Raw genomic sequence first — 24,232 nt, forward strand, 5'->3', positions numbered from 1 at the left:
GTGTTGCAGGCATGAGCAGGCAGGGCGGCGTGCTGATGGTCGCCAGGTACCACCTGCTAGTCACTGGTGCTGACTACACTCAGCCCTGTGCTGCTGTGTTGCAGGCATGAGCAGGCAGGGCGGCGTGCTGATGGTCGCCAGGTACCACCTGCCAGTCACTGGTGCTGACTACACTCAGCCCTGTGCTGCTGTGTTGCAGGCATGAGCAGGCAGCGCGGCGTGCTGATGGTCGCCAGGTACCACCTGCCAGTCACTGGTGCTGACTACACTCAGCCCTGTGCTGCTGTGTTGCAGGCATGAGCAGGCAGCGCGGCGTGCTGATGGTCGCCAGGTACCACCTGCTAGTCACTGGTGCTGACTACACTCAGCCCTGTGCTGCTGTGTTGCAGGCATGAGCAGGCAGGGCGGCGTGCTGCTGTTCGCCAGGTACCACCTGCTAGTCACTGGTGCTGACTACACTCAGCCCTGTGCTGCTGTGTTGCAGGCATGAGCAGGCAGGGCGGCGTGCTGATGGTCGCCAGGTACCACCTGCCAGTCACTGGTGCTGACTACACTCAGCCCTGTGCTGCTGTGTTGCAGGCATGAGCAGGCAGGGCGGCGTGCTGCTGGTAGCCAGGTACCACCTGCCAGTCACTGGTGCTGACTACACTCAGCCCTGTGCTGCTGTGTTGCAGGCATGAGCAGGCAGGGCGGCGTGCTGCTGGTAGCCAGGTACCACCTGCTAGTCACTGGTGCTGACTACACTCAGCCCTGTGCTGCTGTGTTGCAGGCATGAGCAGGCAGCGCGGCGTGCTGATGGTCGCCAGGTACCACCTGCTAGTCACTGGTGCTGACTACACTCAGCCCTGTGCTGCTGTGTTGCAGGCATGAGCAGGCAGGGCGGCGTGCTGATGGTCGCCAGGTACCACCTGCCAGTCACTGGTGCTGACTACACTCAGCCCTGTGCTGCTGTGTTGCAGGCATGAGCAGGCAGGGCGGCGTGCTGATGGTCGCCAGGTACCACCTGCCAGTCACTGGTGCTGACTACACTCAGCCCTGTGCTGCTGTGTTGCAGGCATGAGCAGGCAGCGCGGCGTGCTGATGGTCGCCAGGTACCACCTGCCAGTCACTGGTGCTGACTACACTCAGCCCTGTGCTGCTGTTTTGCAGGCATGAGCAGGCAGGGCGGCGTGCTGATGGTCGCCAGGTACCACCTGCCAGTCACTGGTGCTGACTACACTCAGCCCTGTGCTGCTGTGTTGCAGGCATGAGCAGGCAGCGCGGCGTGCTGATGGTCGCCAGGTACCACCTGCCAGTCACTGGTGCTGACTACACTCAGCCCTGTGCTGCTGTGTTGCAGGCATGAGCAGGCAGGGCGGCGTGCTGCTCACCACAGCCCTGCTGGTAGCCAGGTACCACCTTCCTTACATTACATATTCTTTTATTCTCCTATTACGCTAGTACCTTGTGCTACATTATGTTTATTTCTAGCTTGTTAGTATTTTTTTCGCTGCAGGGTATTAATTAAAAATGAATCAGGCATTCATTTTAAGCTTGTAATGAAGTCCTGTTAACTAAAGGTATAAGGCTAAACAGTTTGTAAAGTGTAATATTATTTCGCAAAATATTGTTTGGTTCTAAATTTTTGAGTCTTTGAAATCAAATTTTAAAATGTTTTGTGTTGGGACTCCTAGTGGTTGCTATGTTCACTCCTAGCACAAGCGGCGTGACTAAGTAATTGCTTCACGGGGATGGTGCAGATCGCACACGTTCCTGTGTAGTTTGTTTGCTCGGCCTCGCGCCAGTGTGACCACACGTCAAGGTCTCAAGGGTCAGGTTCGCGCGACCCGCCGTGGTTGGCCGCGCGTGCGAGTGGAGGGGGAAGCCTGTTCAGCTGTCCTGGTTGGTTTCAAGAACCCTGGATTGTTCTGTTAGGCGCGGCGGAGCGCGAATTGTTTCTAAGGGACCGCGAGTTGTTAATCGGGCCTGGCTGATGCCCCCCGGAGGCTACGAGCTGGTAGTTAGAAGAGTTAGGCTCACTCCGGCGGCGTCTATGCCCCTTCGTGACTAGAGTATTTCAGTTAGAATATCGAACGGTACCTAGTGCAAGAAATGGACTGAGTTACATGTTGAAATCTAGAACAAGGAACCCTGACATAATCAGTGTGAGTATGACACTGTTATACTCAAGGGATACTTTGTGACCGTGTGATTTTGTCACGAGATGTTTCGTGTTAATTTTCTATATTAAAAAATATTTAAGAAAACAAGAGAAACTTAACCATACTTGTTTACCATACGGAATCATCATCTTGTGACATTACAAGTTATCGATAGGCTACTGTTGTGTGCTGTTTAAAGAGTACCCTTCAAGCTAAATCACGAGGGTTCCTTTCAAAACATCTTCATACTCAGATCTTAGCAAGAAGAAGATTACAATTGGAAGACTCGCGTGTGTATACATTGTTTGGACTATAGTGAAGAACCTTCTAGAACTTTCTGTTACTGTCCCAGACTTAATATTTCTCTCTAGAGTCTGAGAGGCAAAAGGAGGGCGCAGAACAGGGACTGCTCCAGAAGTAATATCGGGAGGAGCTGTCGCACAAAGAAATGATTCAATAATTCAGGGGTAGGCTTGGGGTATTTACAAATTTATAATCTCAAAGAGTGAACTGTAATAGTTCCATACAAATTTGACGAAAAATATTAACAGATCAATTTAAGTTTGTTAATTAAAACAATTAAATACTCCAAAATAAAATATAAAAAATCCCTGGTCCCCCCCCCCTCCCCCCGGCCAAGGAGCCTCGCTAGGCGATGTCGCGGTCCCGGGCTGCGAGGGGGTGGAGGGGGTGAAGGGGGACACAGTGATAAGGGGGAGAGGGGACTGGAGTGACGAGTGTTTACGCGCGCCATGCGGTGATGGATCAGGGTCGCCATTCCGCGCCATTTCCTCCGGTGTCGGCTGTCTCCGCGCCTGCCATTGGCTGCGAGTCGGCGAGACAAACACGGGACTGCCGGCTTCCAGCTGAGGTCGAGACTGCTTCCATTTGGTGGAGCCGGCGTCTGCTCTCGACGTCTCTTCGCCGACTGTCAAAGTAGACTGGGCACTGACCTCGCGTGTATTTCCTTGTGCTGACCATATCGCGCTTCCTATTGTCCTGGCTCGAAGGTGTCGTTAATTCGCTGTTCACCTCAAATATCGAGATGGAATGGCGGAAAGACGAAAGAAAATGTACGAAAGTGAGGTCAAACAAAACATGAAATACAAAATGATAAGCAAATATTCATAAAACAACCTCCAGTAGTTTATTATATAGTTATAATATGATGATTTTTTTAAAAAAAATATATACTTATAATTGAGTGTAAAATCAGGAAAATATTTATTGATATTAAATTCTATCATATAAAAGATTTATTTACAGCTATGTGACATATTATCACAATAAATCTAATGTATGAAATTTATATTAATGTGCTTTTGTGTTGAAGAATATATTAAAAATATTAAATAACTACAATAATCACTATTATTATCATATTATTAAAATTAAACTTCTTTAGGCGCGTTATGAAAAATATTATGAGAGTGAATTTTTACGACGCGTGCGTACTATGCAACAAAATTTTCACAAGATAAAAAAGGCTACATACAAAATAAATGCTATATATAATAAAAATAATATATATGTTCCTTTAAATCTTATACTTTAGTGAATTATTTTTAGTCAACCGTATTTATAATATCACTCCTGTCCTTTGATTATTGTATTTCTATAAATTATTTACATGCAAAATGAAAGTTAGTTTTTCACTATGGCATTTAAGTATAACTTCTAACGCACGTACATAAATAAGTACGGGCATCCATTTTTTAAGTTAGTTCATACTTCTCTCTGTACAGTTGAGAATAAAATATAATAGCGATACAATTGTAAAACCTAACTTATAAACTGAAAGAACCTTTGAAGTCTTTAAAACAAGTTATTTATAGCCTATTGACCGGCATTTCTAAAATTTTAATTGCGTTCTTTGTTTCAGAACAATCATGATTTATATTGAGCTAAATAAAAGTAATCATAAATTCTGAAAACAAAATATGTCCCCAAAATATATAATACTTCTGTAATATTTCTGATAAAACTTCGGCTATTTTGTTACAATAATTAAGTGTTCAAGATGTCATAATTTTCTGTTGCTATGTCCTCTAGCCTTAACTTATATTAAGTTTAAAACGGTGCTTAGAGACAACCAAGTTATGGATAGTGCTATTAAGAGAAGCAGAAAATTAAGGCTGGTATTGTTAAGTGGCAGAAGTTAGTGAATATCCCCATCCCTACCCCTAATCCTGGTCGTTCTTCAAGGACGACGAAACCCTCTTTGTAGAAAAACACGTTGCCTGGGCAGGTATGCAGGACCGCCTAGCTAAACTATTACAATAACGGTCCTTGGTGAAAATGCTGGACGATTTGACGTAATGAAGTTATTCCGCGCGCAGGACGGGGAGTACATCAAGGTTGTTAGTTAGGTTGTTAGGTTGTTAGTTGTTATATTCTTTGCTCAGACAGCACTTAAGTAATTGACTACGACTAATGCTGAGTGGAGGATCGGACGAGAACTCCTGCTGCGGGCATGACATTGATTGATGGAAGCTAGCCGACGAGGGTAGAAGAAGACGGGTTTCAGAAATGTGACCATTTTCCTGTAATCATAATTGAGTGGACCAGAGGTGGAATGGATACGTGTGGAAATCACTCATAGTCTTGCGAACAAGTATAAATGACACGCACCTAAAATACATTTTAAAAACACCCTGATCTCGCAGTGATACTTATTGCATTAGTGTTTGGTCAGTAGGTAGCGCGTCTGACTCGCTGGCTGTCGTGGGTTCTATCTGCTGCCAAGAAATAGCGAGTGGTTCTTTTGTCTACTCCTGGCCGTGTCGTTTTACAGCTCCCAATTGTTATTTGCGTGAACTACGAAAAAAAAACTCAAACTTCAATTGTATTTCAAATTTCAACTTCAACAAACGACTACATCAATTTTTAACTAAAGTTTTCACAATACCAAATATGATCCTCATTTCATTAATGCATAACAAAACTCATGTCACCGGCCTCATTAGCTTCAAACTAAATAAATCTCCCTGGCTTACAAAGAAAATAAAAAAAAACCTCGTAACAACTTCAATATCAACTTCAACAACTTCAAATTCTTCTTCAAAGTCATCAGGAGGTAACGGCCAAGGAGAAGAGATCTCAACAATTTTACAAAAAAAATCATCAGCCCGACTGCCAGAAATAACCATTTCTAATTAACCTCCTTACCGCCCAACTGCCTCACAAACAACAACAACAACAACAACAACAACAACTACTACTACTACTACTACTACTACTACTACTACTACTACTACTACTACTGTTGCAGTTATTAAATACACGCACGCTCCAGTCATTACCCACCTCGTGAAACTGCTTGCAATTAACTGGTTCTGAGCTGTCATCCCGCATTTAAAAAATTTAACATTGGTGGCAGTTTCGGTACTGATCAGACACAAATTCAAAAATTCGAATAAATTACGATCGAGAATAGACGGTGTTTATATTAATTTAATCAGAGAGGAAGTATATGGGTTATGTAAAGTACATACTGAAAAAAAAAATTTAAATTCAAAATGAGTCAAAATCAAAGACCAACAACATGAATCATAAACGTCTCATTTTTCTGACCTATTAAATAAAGTGGAAATAATATTTGGATTATCTCAAGCTAGATAACTTTATGCTATCTCAGATTGAGTCATTATATGCATGTGATTTAACAAACATTGTCACGTCACTTAAAAACACGTAAAACCATTATTTTATGGTTTTTCGTATACAATTAAAATCGCAACATCATTTTAAAAAAGTTTTGAATAGTTACAACTATCCTTTGTAAGAGAATATTACTAAGTAGTAGGGTACATAAATAAAAATGACAAACAGTAGGGCTTAACTGTTACAAATCCGGCTCAACATATCTCAAAGTAACTGTTGGGAAACCATAACGATAATTATATTCTGATATCGATAATTAACCCACCACCGCACAAAGAACATGAATGTGCTTCACGACTTGTAGAGCAATGCAGCTTGTGTTCGCTCGCGATGCGAGGAGGGGGAGGTCAGGTGTTGTGGTCTCTGACACAAGCCCGTCCGCCGCAGGCACCGCGGCGACACTTGACGACACGCAGTCGGCTCGACAATGGCGAGTGGTCGTGCTCTGTCGCCAGAACCACTTCAACAAACCAATTAATCAATTTTTACAAAAAGTGTCCACCATACATCACACAAAAAAAAATTATGATCCTCACTTGATCCAATGCACAATAATACTCATGTCAACAATGGCCTCATAAGCTTCAAACTAAACCTCCCTGGCCGACAAAGAACAACAAAAAAAACCTCTTAACAACTTCAATATCAACTTCAACAACTTCAAATTCTTTTTTCAAATTCATCAGGAGGGACGGACAAGGAAAAAAAATCACAACAATAAAGAAAAATCAGCCAGATTACCGGAAATGACCATTTCAAATTAACCTCCTTGTCACCCAACTGCATCACAAACAACTGCTACTATTGTTGCGGTTTTATAATGTAGTGCTTAATGAACAATTTGTTTTAAATATAAGTGCTGCGCTCTTTGCTACTGCTCCGGAACTCTACACTTTAAAATAAAGAAATTTAAGACTGTATTCATAATTATGGTATAATTTTTGGACTTAAGTATTTTTTTGTGAATTAGAATTTGCGGAACCTTTGTAAACAAAAGGAATTATTTTTGCTAAAGTTGACACTTAGTTTTAAATGAAGTAATTTGTTAGCATATTTTTAATTTTAAGGCTGTGTTAATTATATTATACTATGGTATAAAAATATATCTAATTATGTAATAATATGTGGACTGGTGTGTTTAAAAGACGTTAACGGAGTTTCTCAGCGAACTTTAGTTCCCTTCAAGTCCGCTGGGGGCGGGGGAGGGGAGGGGGAAGCTGTGACGCAGACTGAGAAGGGGAGGGGAAGTGTCAGCGCGCCGTCTGTATGTGCAACGTTCATAAGACTTTTCTGCGTGCAACACGTGATAAACATTAATAAAATTTAAATTTTAAACAATTTGAGAGTTTTTATAAAGTTTGAAATAAATATAATAAAATTATTAATGTATTAAAAAAAAGAGCGCGTGTAACTCAGTACGTGTGACAGAAGTGAAACTTCTTTGCAATTCAAACCTCGACTCGTAAATATCGTAAAGGGATAAAAGGCAGAGAGCTAGAGAGAGAAGATAATTTTCTAAAAATTACACAGCGCGGGGTTTTCTTTTGGCTTTCATTTCTTTTTCAAGTAATTAAGAATCCTTAATTTTTGTTATATTTATTAGAAATTTGATTAAATAAAATAAATTAGTAAACATGAATTAACAAAATTATTGACAACTTCAAATTAACTGCTGAGGATATCAACAATAATTGATCAATAAATAATGATTAATTAACAACAAATATTACTCAGTGTTGAAATACTTACACCATAAAGAACAAAACTGTGCGTATTACTGTTTCTTGAAAGAATTCTTCCATTTGTTACACACCTAATCTCTGAACGAAAATTGAAATTCATAAAAGGTAGCGCTATCTATGCGGGAAATGCAGGGACTGCCTCAACAGCGCTCTCTACACAAGCGCATGCGTACACTCTCTGTCTTATTCTTTCATTCATTTGTCTTTCTCGATTATATTTTTTTCCGACGGGGGACAGATCATCGTACAAAGAGGAGAACGAAAACGATCCCAGCAACGTATATAGCTTAGTGTTCTCTTTATATATCTTTGGCTAAGTACCTTCATCTGTACTTTTCGCTTCAGAAACGTTTCACAACAATGTTTCATGAAAACGTTTAATTGAAATTCGGTCTAGAATTTTTTCTCTCAACGCGTTCAAAGAAGTTTCACCTCAAAAAATGAACTGCGATGGCTTGGAACGCTAAGGTTCGGTGTGGCGCAGAGCCGAGGCGACCTGCAGCCCGCTGCTCTGTGCTGCTCTGTGCTGCTCTGTGCTGCTCTGTGCTGCAGGGCTGCGCCGGCGGCGGCGCTGCAGATGAACAGCCACCGCAACATCTCGCAGCTGCTGGACAACCTGCTGCGAGGCTACGACAACAGCGTGCGACCAGACTTCGGCGGTGAGTGAGGCCTCTTTCCGCGCCGGGCCTGACGGACGAGCTCGTGTGTTCTCGTGGTGTTCGCGTTGCAAACAAACCCGGACACGAAATCTAACGTCGAATTCTTTTTAAAAATGCCGTGCTTGATGTTAGAGATTTCACGCAGGGCAACTGTCGATCATGGCCTGGAGTACGGAAAAGCCCTCAGGATTTGCGAGGATCGAAAGTCAAGAAGACACCGGACTTTAATTTGCGGAGAATCGTGTTCGAACCCGGGTCTGGTCATCCTGATTTCTTTCGAGGTGCCTGTTTCAGTTCTATGATATCAGCCAGAGGCCAAGTGCCATGTAAGGTCCAACTCTGGTATACTTCCCTGTGACGCCTGCAGCACCTCTGTGGCGCAGCAGGAGGACGTCTGGAGCGAAGGTCCTGAGCCCGTGTCTCAGCTGAAGCTCGGTGTGACTCTGTGTCGTCTAGATCCCCCACAGACACGTGTCAGTGGCTCCTTGGTTGGAGTTGCCAAAACAATCACCTTAGCGCCAAATGTATATGAAAAAGTCATTTTTAAAAGATGGCTCGTAAGTGTTATACGCTACTAGACACCTGCAAAATTCGCTGATTCATTTTGCGATAGGCTAGAATCCAAATACCTTTTGCTGTTTCAGTGATTGGGCCACGGTTTACCTGAAGGACTCTGAGCCAATGAAAAACCTTCATCGATAGAAGTATCGAATCACGGAACATCCCAGTTAACAGGACTTATACGTCAGTAGCCAATGAGAAGGCGTAATTTTCCCGAGTGCATATAATATTATGGAGTCTATCCTATAGGTCATTGAAATCGCGAATTTTGCAGGTATCTAAACATTACGTAGTTACCGGAAAAATTCACGGATTCATTTTCTGAAATGATAAAATTCAAAACACTATACTTTTGTACTTCTGTTATTGGTTCACTGTTACTCTGGAGGAATATTTACCAATCAGAAACCCTCAACCAAAGAAGTATCGAACCACAAGTTCCCCGGTTGAGACGCATGACAGGTCTGCAGCCAATCAACAGGCGACGTTTGCCTGAGTGCTCGGAGGATCAGTACTTTAGCCTCGCACTCGAGACGACCCGGGTTCGAGTCCTGATTTCAATTCGCGGGTGCGCGAGAATAAGGGGATAAGTCAAATAGTGGCAAAAATGGTTTTTTATGGTATGAAATAAAGGAGAACAAGCTCTACAAATTGGTCCAAATAGTTTAAGTCTAGCACCCTTGTGTGTTATTCTATGGCACTGAACTTTTGGAATGATTAATTACTGATTTTGCATACTTGGAAGAACTTTAAATGTTTAATATCTTAATTTAAGTAATTTTGACATATTCCCTTTTTCCCGCGCACCCGCGAATTCTCCGTGGCTTCCCGAGATCACTCATTACCATAGACCATGGCCGGTTGAATATGTCTGTCTCTTGCGACCCTGACGTCGAAAGTAGTTTTGGGCCAAAGTAAAAAAAAACCCAACATGCAAACTATTTTTGCAGAAGAAAAATTACGTTTTTTTAAATGACCAAATATGGTTTGAAGGATAAGGTTTTGATACTAATGATTCAGAGGTCGAATCAAATAAATTTGCCTCATATAGGGAGTCAAAATATGTGTAACATTCCTCTTGATCGAGCTTGCGCTGATTGACGTCTCCCCAGTTGAACCGCGCGCTGCTGACTCGAACACAGGAGTGCTGGTTTCACGAGCCCGCGAGCTCAGCTCTGCGCCTATCTGCCGGCTCTGCGTCTTTGTTCCCCGGCTCCCGCGCCACTGCCGCCAACTGCGACGCCCTGTTTTCCCTCGTCCTCAACTTTCCCAATTTCCTTCAACCTTCCCCAACAACGTTGAGTTCTCTTTTACTTGAAACAGTATTGTGAATGTCCTCAAATCTCTGCGAACAGCCAAATAAATGTACCATTCCTTTTACGAAGTTCTACAGCTACTGTTGGTATGGACGGAAATATAATTTTACTTAACATCACAGAAACATAACAAAGAGATTTTTCCTTCGTCCAGCATGTTTTTCGTACGCATGAAATATTTAGACATTTTTTTTTTTACCTTATGTGTATTTCCGTTGTAATTTTTGTTCAAAGTGAACTGCACAAATACAAAGTTGTTAAACTAGACATTTATTTTTGTTCTGAGAAAAACTTCTCAAAAATTATTTAATCTGGTAAATATGTCATGTCATTTCAATCCTGTATAATATTGTTTTTGCTTCATAAATTGAATCAATAAAATGAACATTGCATTTGGAAATTAATTAAATCTTTTAACACTTATTTTTGTTTTAATTTCCTGCGATTAGTATTATAATCTGAACATGAATTTATAAAATATAACTGACAATAAGTGACAGTAAGTAATGAAATCATAAAATATCTTTGACTTTGCTACGATCAAACACGTAAGTATTATATTACTTAAAATAAATTGAAGTACGAAAGAAATACTGTAATGGCAAAATGTATAAAAGAGAAACAAATTTATCTTACATAACTCTACCACCTAAACCATGTATTTATTTGTGACAATACGACTGCAAATTAAATAGTGAATCACTCTGTACTTCTATCTGACAGACTTATAGTTCTTAAACGATAGAAGTTAGAAAGTTAAAACTTTACTGAAAATTTGAAATGATTTTTAATGACTTTTTACAATAATATTAGATTTTAAGTGGATTTTATACATCTAAATTAGAATGTCAAAACAAAATTCTACCAAGGTATGTTTAAATTTTACAAAGTATAACGTGTCTGAAGATTTTTTCTCTTTAAATAAAGTAAAACAGCGTAAGACATGCTTTTATTGGACATACATATTTAGACCTATCTCGTTTTAAGTCCAACTGGAAAGTGATTATTGCTTAAAATACAAAATACATGGCATATTTTGGAAATAATTTGTTTGTAAAAAATATACTAAAAATGGTTAGGAAAACAGTATATAATTTAAGTAAATTCCTGAAGATAACAGTGAATCGCTGCTACGAATAGTTTGTGCTGTGAAGTGATTGGCGCTAGTATTAAATTAATACTTGGGAAAGAGTATAACTGTAATAATACTGCCAATAGACACTAAGTTATTATATTTTTAAATCTCTTAAAGTGTGATCTGTGATGTAACGAAGGAAGATTTACAATAAAAATCGAGAAAAAAATACTGTCACTGAATAAAAATAGAAACCAATATGGCGTCTTTCGGATCGTATATCTCTCCCATGAAGAGGAGTACATTCCACAAAGGCGCGGAGTCGCCGCTATGTGAAGGCACTAGTAGCGGTCCAGCTTATTTAAACAATCCTCCAAGTGCATTGTGGACTGCCAGCCTCCAAGTACACCCTCTCCGCTCTGCCTCAACCATTCCCCTCCTCTAGGTTTATCGAGACCCTCTTTGAAAGCTACCTGCTTTGCTTGTGTTCTGAACTTTGTTCCGTCAAGCCTTCTTTCTTCTTCGGCTCATATATTTGCTGTTTACCGCTCTTTATTCTCTCCAGAGATATTTCACGGGGCTTCAAAAAACTTTTTTTTTTACGATTTGTGGTGAACCAATTTTTCGAATATTTATATTCAATACAAGGAGGCTCAGGGTGTATTTTGTTTGTAAAATAAATCTTAAGGAAAAAAATAATAATCTCGAAATTTTCGGGTTTAATTTTATTTTATAGAATCATACATAATTTAAATTAAGATAAACATAATCGAATACACCGCACAAACAAATAAAGACGAAACATATAATTCAATTCACGGATACCCCAGATTATTTTATTGGTTTTTCTGCACAGCACGAAACTGCTGAAACGCAGTGTCATCGAACTGATTTCCTGTCGTGCAAGATACAAAGTAATATAAATTCATGAAGGTGGTTTACTTATTCATGCTCGGGGTTTGAAGCCACAGCATTTCTGGTCAGCCGCTTTGGGCCCGCGCGATGACGTCACGAGCCGGGCGGGGATTGGCGCCCTAAAGGGACACGTGACCCGGGGAACATATCAACTGCAGTTCAAAGGTGAGCACTCCCCCTCCCCCCTCCCCCCCCCCCCCCCGCAGCTGATTTCCTGACAGAAGATGTGTGAGCACGCTGCAAGTTGCTTGTTCGCCTGTCTTTCTTTTCCCGTTCATCTCAGAACCACGAGTTGTTCCTTCCGGTGCTGTTCAGTTACCACAGTAGACGTGTTCCACAAACATGTAATGAAGTAGGACCTCATGACTTTAAGAGGGTGCATCCCCATCCAGGTCATTATTTTATATTTACGTTCCGCGCGGTTAAACTTGCCGACTTATTGAGTGGCTGAAATCTCGCAAAATGAAAAATAGGTATCGCATAATTTTGCATAATTAATGGAAAAGTTACTTTTAAACGTTTTTGTGCAGTATAAATAAGGAGAATGAAATGGAATATAAAAATTGAACTTTTTAGTTTTAAGTCAATTTTACTGGCTACCATGTGAGATACTGTTTAATTTATCTCAGAAAAAATTATTTAATTTCAGCTATCCTTTTGAAATCCTCAGAATTTGTATATGTACTATTAAAAGGTTAATTCAAACCAATCAAATGTTTAACCCTCCAGAAAGGTACCCCTCGGCCTAACGCGCCATTTTGATTTTTTTTTTCATTTTTTTTGTCACAGCTATTTTTAAGGGGTATTTCCGAAATTCTAACACGATAACTCCTTGCATTTGTTGTTATTTCAACAAAACATTTTATCAGATATATTTTAAGTGTAGTATAATATGTGTAAATATCTCTTGGGCGATTTTATACACCCATTATATTACACAGGGAATATCTGTTGGAAAGTTGTTCCATGACAAACAGTGCCGAACTGCAGTGGCATGTGCCCAAAGAATCGTATTCCTTCATGATTCCCGATCGCACAAGTCATCTGAAGAGCGGAACCTGTGGTCAGAGCTCACAGAGTGTGGTGCCTGGTGCACCTGGTGCAGACGGTGGTGGTGTTGGTGCGCAGGTCCGCCGGCGGTGGTGGAGGTGGACATCATGGTGCGCAGCATGGGGCCCATCTCCGAGGTGGACATGGTGAGTGCAGGGCAGCTGCCGGGAACACCTCCCGGTCAGACACAGCCACTTGAACACTTACTGCGACGCATTTGTGACGTCTCGTAAAGTGTTGTTTCATTCGGCGGAGGCCCTAGCTTCGCGGGATCCTGGAATTTTTGTTATTTTTGCGGGGCCCTCGTATTTTTGAGAGCGGTCTTACCGCGGTGACCGAGGGAGAAGGAATATCTAATACATCTCCCTAGGAAATTTGGAAAAAAAATAAAATTTAAAAAAAATACATCCCGGTTGTTTTGGTAAATTCCGACAATCAATTAGATTATATTCGTGTTTTCCAGCAAATAAATTATTGCGTATCTACTGACCTGAAGCAGTAGAGATATTATTGTGTATGGATCGTATATTTAACGTAGAGGTAACTTAGGCTATTAGCCTATTTATCACGTTAAGATTTACGTTATTAATCACAGGTGAGTAAACAAAATATAATTTTTATTATAGGATTGAATGCAATTAAATATTTCACAGGTTTGTGCCACCAGTTTGTTATGGTCAGTTTTTGTAGACATCTTTTTAAAGCAATGAAATGCGGATATTATATCAAATAATTGGGCTGAGTGCATTGATGTTGCATGTCGTGCACTTGTTCTTACTTGGTTTTAGTAAGTGCTGAAACAGTTATTGACAAGGAATTACACCAGTAGTAGCACGTGGCTGATTGCACGGGTCGCTTGCGTAGCATGAGCTGGTGGGGTTTTCTCGGAGTGTTCCCATTTCCCTCACCCATTCATTCCGTCATTGCTTCATTCTCATCGCATCGCCCTTCATTTCCTCTAGAGATCTTCTGCCGACGAGACGTCTCACCCGATCAGAGAAAAAATGTATTATCAGATTATTTATCGTGTATTAATTACTATAGCGTATCTCATCCTTAGTTTTTAATGTGCATTTAAATGAGTATTTCCCTCTCTTTCCAAAGGCATTATTTCTGCCATTAGAGCTGTCCTTGTGTTGGTGTGCTCTGTTGCCAGATATACAAAGCACAATCGTTTTAACTGTAATGATGATTATTATTTTTTAAATATGACTGAAACATTGAATTTTGTAAAGTAAAATTTCGAAAGGGAATGTCGGAAATACATTCTCTTGCTGTATTTTATCGAAATTATTCTGCTAAATTCAATTTTTACTTCTAAAGAGACATAACTGAAAGTCTTGGTTACAACCTTTTTCCTCAAATTTTATATATATAAATAATTTTAAAAAAATTGGGCCTGAGCTTAGCACATATTTTAATATTGTTATTAATAGTGACATACTGCTAAAAATATTTTCTTCTGTAAAATAATAATTTATGTTTGGAATTAATAGTTTTTTTTTCTTTCAAATGACAACAGCTGTAACAATACTATCCTTAGACACTATTTTATGGTGTTAGGAAAAAAATAGTACATTTTAAAAATTATTGGATATAATTTTATGTAACAGCGATACACAAAATAATATTTGTACTGTCACCAAGCCGAATAGCATGACTCCGGCGCTGAATTCTAGCCACTGCTCTTTACGGATGAGCAGGCGTGGTTATCTCACCTGCTATCAAAACTCGTGATAAACATACATCCTCAGTCCCGAACTCTAACTGCGATAAGCGTGCTGGAAGTTTTGCGTAATTACCAGACTTCCTACCGTCTCCGTAATTATTTGGGTCATGTTTCTCAGCAAATAGGTATCTGTGTAGAGGATGGCTCATTTAAAGCAACTTTTTAATTTTTAGTAGCAAATAATTTGTCCTAAGCGGCATACAGTTATACCGCTAAATACGTTATTTATTAATGCTTTTGGCTAGTGACTCAACACACGTGTGAATTCATTAGCGACAATACTAAACAGGGGAAACTATTTTCAGCAGGTGTCACTATTAACTTCAGGTATCCATTAAATTATGTACTATGCTTGAACAAAATAAAACTACAGTATAAAAAGAGCTGTGATTTCCTAGGGATAGAGACAAGATATTATGGTTTTATTTTATATTCCAAATTCGTTTTTAAAACAGAATATTTCGGTGTTATTTTTTTAACACTTACTCCACTAAAAAGCGTATTTATATTATATAATAATTTGTAATAAATTGGTATAATACAGATACATTCAGAACAATAAATATCAATTTGTGAGTATTGGTGGTTTAAAAGTGATTTAGTAAGAGACGCACAATAAAACAAAATATTAATTTTTCTGATCCATGCACCCTGGCACAGTATTAGTCCTAAAATAATGGCATTGATTTAGTTTCAAACATTAGAATATTACTTGGTGTAAGCTTTTGGACATACGCCATTGCTAAGCACATGTATGTCTGTAGAAGAAAACTACAAAAATCACAAAAGACAAAAACACAAATTAAGCAAACAAATTGCTCTTGTCAACAGGATGTAAACACCACATAATATTACATAACAGGAATATGGTCAACAAACAAATAACAACAAAGAAAAATGGACTAACGGAACGAAAAAAAAACCACAAATGATGACAGCACAAAAATATTGAACCCAAAAAAATTCAGCACAACAGTCTAAACGAGACAAAAACACGGCAAAACGTGTGTTTTTGTCTTTTGTGATTTTTGTAGTTTTCTTCTACAGACATACATGTGCTTAGCAATGGCGTATGTCCAAAAGCTTACACCAAGTCATGCACTCCCAGTGCACAAATCTTTCAAATATAATATTAGAATATTCCTTTTTTGTGTTATGAATGAAGTTTTGTTTAAAAGCTGCTTGTTTCGGGGGGTTGAAAGGGGTTGCCCCGGTTCTGTCGCGCTGCAGACGTACTCCATGGACTGCTACTTCCGGCAGTCGTGGGTGGACCGCCGCCTGTCCTTCCGGGGAGACAAGGACACGCTGGCCCTCAGCATCTCCATGCTCGCGCGCATCTGGAAGCCCGACACCTACTTCTACAACGGCAAGCAGTCCTACCTGCACACCATCACCACGCCCAACAAGTTCGTGCGCCTGCATCAGGACGGCCGCGTGCTCTACTCGTCCAGGTGCGCTCTACTCGTCCAGGTGCGCTCTACTCGTCCAGGTGCGCTCTTGTTCGCTCGCTGTCGCGCTCCGCCCGAGCCGAGCGCCATCTTCTATCACACCAAGCAGGTCACGGCGGGCTTTTTAAAAAATTGATTTATTCGTCCAATTTCGACGTTTCAAATTAACAATTCATTGACACTGATTTGAATTCAGTTTATTTCTTCAACTGATTGTTAGGGACCGGAAAAATTCGCGGGTTCAATGACCTCTAGGATGAACTTTATAGTTCTACGTACACTCGGTCAAATGTCACCCTCTCATTGGCTGCTGTCTTGTGAAGGTGTCCCAACGTAGTGGCCTGTGATTCGATACAGCTCCAGTTGAGGTTTTCTCACCGGCCCAGAGTCACCCAGGTGAGTGGTGAGCCAATAGCAGAGGCAGCACTGAGGTATAACTATTTGAATTTCAGGCTGTCCTGAAATGAAACCGCGAATTTTTCCGGTCTCTACTAATTGTTTGTGATTATATTTAAACAAATTATTTAAATTAAATTTTGCAAAAACCGTAAATAAAATTTGAAAATTTAAAAAAATGTGCAATTTTTCATCAATCAATGTTTTCTTAAGACGTTATCACGTAAAATTATCGTCCGTAAACCGACTTCACAGACAACTCCCCTTTTTTCCTTCTTTTGTTTGTCAGTGCCCCTTTGGATTCGTGGCGTCAGGCCGCGAGCAGAACAGTGCAGTGTTGCGGGATGCATAATGTAGAACTCCGCAGGCGGCGCCGACATCACCAATTGCTCCAGTCCAGATGTTAGCAATAGACAGCATAATTTCACACACACAAGACTAAAAAAGTCAATCTTCTATTACATGCGCCCCACGTTTTTTAGTTTTCAATCTTACAAGTATTTTTATAGCTATTAAAAATTCACAATCACAGTATTTGAGAACAATCTGTAATGGGGTTAGGAATCTGTATGGAGATAAGATGAATTATTTTATAAGTTTTACCCTGTTTTAAAAATGTAATATGTTAAAAAAATTATTTAAATTATTTTTTACTTCTGTGCTGAAATAAAACTATCATAACTGTAAAAGCAGAACTGATACGGTATGGTAAATATGTCATAACCATTTATGTATTGTTAATCCAAGGTACATATATGGATTTACATAAACAGGCAAGTGTAAAATTGATCATAAATTAAGAGCGTCCATCAAAAAAGATCTAGTTCCAAAAAAGTTATTCTCAGTTTTTTTTTATCGATTCATGACTTGCGCGACCTTTCACAGGAATGACATCACACTTGCGGAATACCTGTGACACTCAGTCGAGAAGGAACAGGACTCGGCGAGTTGGTTCCCCCCCCCCCTCCTCCTCCTCGGCGACTGGCACCCGGGGGGGGGGAGGCTGACGTCTAGGGGGTCAAACATCTCAGGATGACCTCCCTCCCCCCTCCCCACGGCTCCTCTGTCAACCTGCGGGAGGCGAGAACATTTCCAATCAGAGCGGCCTGTTGACACACTGCCCCGGCTCCCTGCGTGACCAGTCGACTCCTGGCAGTAGCTTTTAAACCTGCACGGCTGTGGCTGTGTACTCCAGTTAATACTGATCATTTCTTACTGAAATTGGCGCACAATTTTAAACTTTAATTTATGTTTCATTCGAGCATGATTTCTTTTTTTCAAACCATGAAAGATAATCGAATATTCAACAATTTGACTTTTTTGTTTTATAATGCTTATTATAGCTGGAAAGCTATTCAGGGAACGGTTTACAAATAACTTTAACTATAGGGGGCACTGGGACAACACAAAACATAATTTCCCAGGTAAGAATCCGAACCCACACTATTTTGTAGTGATACAGTTTTTTTCATGTAAATGTACAAATTTACATGAATATTTCTGTTCTATTTACAAAATAAAATGTAGCATGGTAGCTTGTTTAGCAGCATTATGGGTCTCCTCCTTGTGTTTACATAGACACATTGAAAGAGGCTGGCACAGAGCTTTTATATTAAATAAAAACCTGAAGGGGAGCCCAGGTGTACAATTAAATTGAAATAGAATAATAAAACGGTTGTAATTTTAGGTGGATCATTTACTAAGTAGATTTTCCAACATCTATAAGAAAACATCATTATTTTATAGCGAAATATTACTGTTTACGGTTTGGTTGAACACAACTAAGAAATAAAAATCGTTTCCTTCCAATATGTTCAATTATTTTACTACTAACGGTTGCAAATTTCAATGTTTAAAAAATGAATTCAACAAAACATTTTAGGTCCAAGAACAGTTGAGTAATATTTTTGAAATAATTTACTCATAATAATACAACCTGAATATTTTAATATATTTTTTTAAAAGATTAAAAATAAATTAATAGTTGTACAATATGATTTTCTTTTATATTCTAACGTATAAGCAAAAAAAATGCGTAATTGAAATAAGAATAGGTTCTGTGAACATGTAGATACTACTAGGGCAAGAAAATATTTTATTTCCTATGTTGACACCGAAACATCTCATGTCCAGTCACCGGATGCAGTCGCGAACTTGAACTGTGTCGCTGAAGCAGAGACCTGGCTTCCCCGCGCCGGACTGCGGAGAGCCAGCGGGGCGAGGAACCGACAGTTGGCAGCCGGGCCGTCCCGGGAGGTGGACTTGGCACTAGGACTTGGTCCACTGCGCAGGAATAACAACGCGCGCAGTGAAGAAGACCCGAGATGGGAAACCGCGCAACTCAGGGAAAAGACCGATGGATCGCGCTTCTCGCTGCGGTGGGTGGACCGTGCAAGTGAAGACGTCACGACGGCGGCAGAAGGGCGGCGCGCAGACACGCGGGGAAGAACTAAACTCCGCTACGCCGCCTGAGAAAGAAATGATTCGGGGAAACTAAATGCCCTTGCGCCGAGCCAGGCGACAGAGCCGCTGTTTGTTCCGAGAATAGGCACTTGGGCTCTTTGCCGGAGTCCTCCAGTCTCCGGAGGAACTGTTCCCACAGCTCCCTGGCGCGAGGCGAGGCACCGTCTGCCGCCAAGACGGGCCCAGCACGTGACAGCAGGGCTGCTGGCCGCCATCTTGGTCTCCGCCATCTTGAAATCGTGTGCCCGTACTCACGATTGTTTTTTTTTTTTTTGGTATGGTAGAACCTTCCGCCAAGTTGAATTTCGACATCACGAAAGCAAGATGGTGGACTGATGTAATTCAAGATAGCGGAAGGTTCTACCGTAACGAAAACTGTAAAGATCGTGAGATTTTGGGCACTCGAGTTGAAGACGGCGGGCGGAATGCGAGGTCGAGGGCACGCAACAGGGTCAGTGTCTTACACTACAGGCGCCTGAGCCGAGCCATGTGACTTCACGAGCGAGGTCTGGTGGGGACTGCCACAGCTACATGGCCGTACTGCGCCACTCAGGCCGGTGACCAACTGCATGGTTAAAAACCCGCATGGTAGGGTGTATAGGCTTCGGCCTGAGACACACTTAGGTCCTCCCCTAACCAGGACCCTCCCCTACACACTTAGAATTAACTTAGGCTAGGGAAAAAAAATCAGCTGAATTAAGACGGAAACTGCAGCTGCGGGGATAGTGGAATGTACACGAACAAGTTGAGTAAAATAGTAATTGAAAATTTACGTGGTTTAAAATAGAAGGTTTTTTTTAAAGGTTGTGGTCTCTTACTCTAACCATTATCGCACGACTATCATAAACGTTGCACGATCCAGCTTAAAGGGATAATGCGACGAGACCTTCAAGTTAGCACGCGAAGGAATTTTTAGAATGTTTTTAGAAAAATATCAATAACCATTTAGTTTCGGTCTCAAACGTCATTTCGATATTTTTTTTAATTTTCTCGTCATTACTATAATTTAAGGGCTATTTCTGAAATTTAAGGACTAAATTTCCCTTGCATTTGTTGTTCCGTCACAAATATTTTCAACAGGTAATGACTAGTTGTAATGAAATGGGTGTAAAGAGTCGCGCTAGTGTTTGTATTTATTATCACATGGCGAGTAAGGCTGAACCTTAATGGTACTTGATAGGTATCCTTCCCTGCTCGCAGATGCCTCGGTAGTAGAGGGTTCCTGGATCACTCCCTAGTCGTCGCCGCGGTCTGGTGGGTTGTTTCTGGCCACTGCTTCGACTCCCGGCAATTAATTCTGTCGCTGGTCCATTCCCAGCGTTTCACTTCTTACTTTCTCTAATGGTTCATGCGTTACTAATTGATTCATTGTGACAGCTGTACGACACTCTTTGACGCTGCAAGTCCCGCTCAGAGGCGCCCCATTCCCCCCCCCCCCCTTACTCCCGAGGATGTGCGAGAAAAATTAAAAAAACTTGGCGATCGACCTCGTTTCTTTCGAAATTAACTCCTCGCCGTTGTGGATAAAAATAAAATCACTGCGCCTCTCTCTCTCTCTCTCTCTTTATTCATCAGTTCCGCCCCTCCTGTCTGTCTCCCCCACCCCCCACCACATCCACAGGAGGGGGCGCCTAGTGACGGTATGAATCATTAATGGCGGAATAAACACGAGACTCTTCAATAACTGCTTCAACTGCCACTGGTCACGCGCGCGACAATCACAGACACAACCTTCCACGTTTCTACTGACAATTACGTTATTTAATTACGGTACTGACCTAAGGAGTGTGTTATTGTTAGGGGCAAGATTATATAATTAAAGATAACATCAATTTCGTTTTTTAAACCGGAGATTTGGTTGTTAAAGCTTATATTTTTATAAAGTCTTTTTTTCATTTATAACAGTAGTGTATTATTCAGCAAATAACACACAAATCAATCTTCATACTTACTTCTCAAGATGAAAAAATTACTCATGATGGATAAATTAGCAAATATTTGTGTGTTTTAAAAATTTACCAACGTCAGAAATTTAAAAATGATCAAATTATAGATGTAAGATCAGACAAAATAAAATTAATATTTTCCGATCCATTTGGCTCATACACCTGGGTATGAAATTAATGCTAAATAAAAACATATTACATATTAATGTATTCAAATATATTAGTTATGTTATGTCAAAATACTATTTAAGTTCATGAATTCAGTTCATTAAGGCGCTATATTTTGAAATAACTTTAATTTCGATGTTATATGCATGCTGTAAGGTGTCATCTTAATACCACAGTCCTGTACGTACTCATGTCACTTGCATGTGATTGGTTCAGCCCTTCGCCTTTCTTGTAACAGGCCCAGGGATGTTTAGGGGGTGTCCAGATACTGAGGGCCAGAAATCTATGTAAACCAGATTTGCATGTGCATCAAGTCTACTTTGCAACGAATGAATCCGTGAAATTCCCTGCATATAATCATTGATGAAAAAATATTGTACATGTATTAATTTATGTTTAGTCATCCAGTAAGCTATCTACAGTATTAATCGTTTGTTGAAAACAAACGGAATAATAACGATACGGAAAACGTTTTCATAGTTCTAAACGAAATAAAAATTATTTTCTTGGTAACTGACCCCATTAATCAGTAAATAAACATTTTGCTATGGAAATATATCCAAAAATGTAGGTGTACAGCAGGTGCGTTAGTTAGTTTCCTTTCTGAACTTGCATTGGCTAAAAATGTTGGGGGAGGAAGGGAGAGTCTGAAGTTATGTGAACAACTATGTGAGATCTTGGTGAAGGCAGTATGTTGTTTTGAGTCACGCACGGTGAACTGTGACGACACCTGGAATCGCAAACCACAAAGGCAGTTATGATGTTGAGAATGGTAACTCTACAAAACCCTTGTTATTATTTTTTTTATTTCTAATTCCCTCGCTATGTGTGTGTCCGCAGCTGTGCAACCCTCCCACTATGTCGTGGAGGCGCCACTGGTCCGGGGTTCACGAATTAGTCATCTTTTAAGTATTTGTTTAGAAGTATATATTGTTTATATTTTTGTCATCTATGCAATTTTTCACGGTCATTGTGCTTACATTTAAAGGTATATTATATTTTCAAATAATACGTGTTTTAAAGAGAATTAATTTTCGTTTCTTAGCCACGTGCCATAATTAGTGTACGTATTTGTTGGTTAAGGTACAGGTACAAGGTAATGGGATTGTTTTGTAATTCCGCTAACGAGTATTCTAGTATAATATGCGGCCCTCTAAAATAAGAAGCCTAAGATGTACATCAAGTTCTGTCCCTGCCCGAACACGCCCGAATATTCACCTTCGGCCAACCTCGGGATTTGTTTTATTTTTGCGCAGGAAAAATGAATTCAAATATTAAAAGTGGTCGGTTAGGTTACGGTTAGTTAGGTTAGTATAGCTACATTAAAATAAACAGAGAAATATAAATATATATAAATAAACCCGAGGTTGACCGAAGGTGAATATTCGGGCGTGTTCGGGCAGGGACAGAACTAAAAGAGCGACCCCGCCGGCCCTGCCCTGAAGCATAGAGCGAGTAGCACGTAGAGGGTAATCTCGACCGGCGCCGCGCGGGAGTGTTCGGGTGTCGTCGGGCGCGGTCGGGCGCTGCTTGCCGCGGTCGCCGCCAGGGGCGCTGGCAGATCCCCGGCCGAGCTGCGCCGGCACGTCTGCGCGCAGCTGGTCGCTTCCCACGCCAGCGCCCGCCAGCAAGGAGGGGAACATGTGCTCCTCCATGAGCACTCGGTTACACCCGTCTTCACAATTAAAAAAACAAAATTGGTTGTCTGTAAAGTCGGTTTACGGACGATAGTTTAACGTGACGTCATAATAAAACATTGATGAAATGATTGCATACTTTTATGAATAAAATTGAATCACTTTTATTGAATTACCACTCTTTGTATGGATATAAAGAAGGAGTTAAATGAAATCTACAATTTAATTGATAAATTTACTTTTATTTGCACTCATTAATTCAAATATGTTTATTACTTTAACGAACAGATTATTTTAACTATAACTTTTATACATGTTTGCTATTTTACTTCTTCCAATCTGTGTTATTCTGTTAAGGATAGGACGATGATAGGAAAAGTAGGAAACGAATGGGAGTGTTTCAAGTTTAATGTGCCTCGAAAAAGTCAAATCGATTGTTGTTCCAATCGAGTGGAAGAGAGATAGATGCGGCGCAAGCGTACAATGAACGTAACGGGACAATGTGCGTAACGGGACACTTTTTCGTGCGTGCAGCCGGCGTTCATCGATTTATTAGACGTTGTCACGTCAAAAAAAAAAACCAACGCACAGCAGCAATGCACCGGCTCACAATTTAAATCTTACTGTTCATTTCAACCAATGAAATTTCGCGATGTATATGAAATCGGTTGGCAGTGTTGGTAAATAACTATATGAATACCGAATGATTATACCGTGAAATATTACCAGCAATCTTTAGTTAACTATTCTAACAACGAACATATTTTAATTACATTAATTTTATAAGAAAATTGATTGATATTTAAAACAGAAATAACTCCCAAGCATCATAATAACTTGACAATTTCTTGCCATAATATGATTAATGAATATAAACAGTTCTCAAGTTCCACCAAAATGGCATCATGTTCTTTTCTGTTTGGCTGTTGCACCATGCGTTTGTAACAGAAACAAAATATATTCATTTCCCTTCTGTGCACACGAACGTCCTATGCGCTATTGTGAATCAGTAGGTTGGCAAAAAATGGCGGTAAAATCTTGTTCACAGGACCTACTGTTCTATTATTGTTTTTTTTTTTTTTTGCCATTATGCGCCCAGAGTATGTAATACTGCGAATTTAAAGTTTATGATCGACTTAGTGGTCCCTGATTCGTGCCAATGAAAATGGGCGAGAAAGCAGCCATGTTTTATAAGCTGAATTTTTGAATTTGTATGTATAATCTGCATTTTGAATGCGTTTTGGTAAGAAATCGTTTCCGATTTATAATATGTTCAATGCAGCATTTTTATCCATGGTTAAATTGTTTATGTGGCTACTTTAA

At 40.3% G+C, this 24,232-nt stretch overlaps 1 protein-coding gene across 1 annotated transcript in view; it reads left to right on the forward strand.

The window, feature by feature from the left end:
* Window positions 1-1,278: 1,278 nt before the first annotated feature.
* LOC134532474 (gamma-aminobutyric acid receptor alpha-like) overlaps window positions 1,279-24,232 on the forward strand; it is a 45,949-nt gene continuing 22,995 nt past the window's right edge. Inside the window, exons 1-4 of the mRNA XM_063368891.1 lie at window positions 1,279-1,391; window positions 8,099-8,205; window positions 13,201-13,268; window positions 16,082-16,302. Coding sequence (XP_063224961.1) covers window positions 1,342-1,391; window positions 8,099-8,205; window positions 13,201-13,268; window positions 16,082-16,302 — 446 coding nt within the window. The 5' untranslated portion in view covers window positions 1,279-1,341. The remainder of the gene's footprint in view (window positions 1,392-8,098; window positions 8,206-13,200; window positions 13,269-16,081; window positions 16,303-24,232) is intronic.

Source organism: Bacillus rossius, chromosome 6 (assembly GCF_032445375.1).
Source record: "Bacillus rossius redtenbacheri isolate Brsri chromosome 6, Brsri_v3, whole genome shotgun sequence".
NCBI lineage: Eukaryota > Metazoa > Arthropoda > Insecta > Phasmatodea > Bacillidae > Bacillus > Bacillus rossius.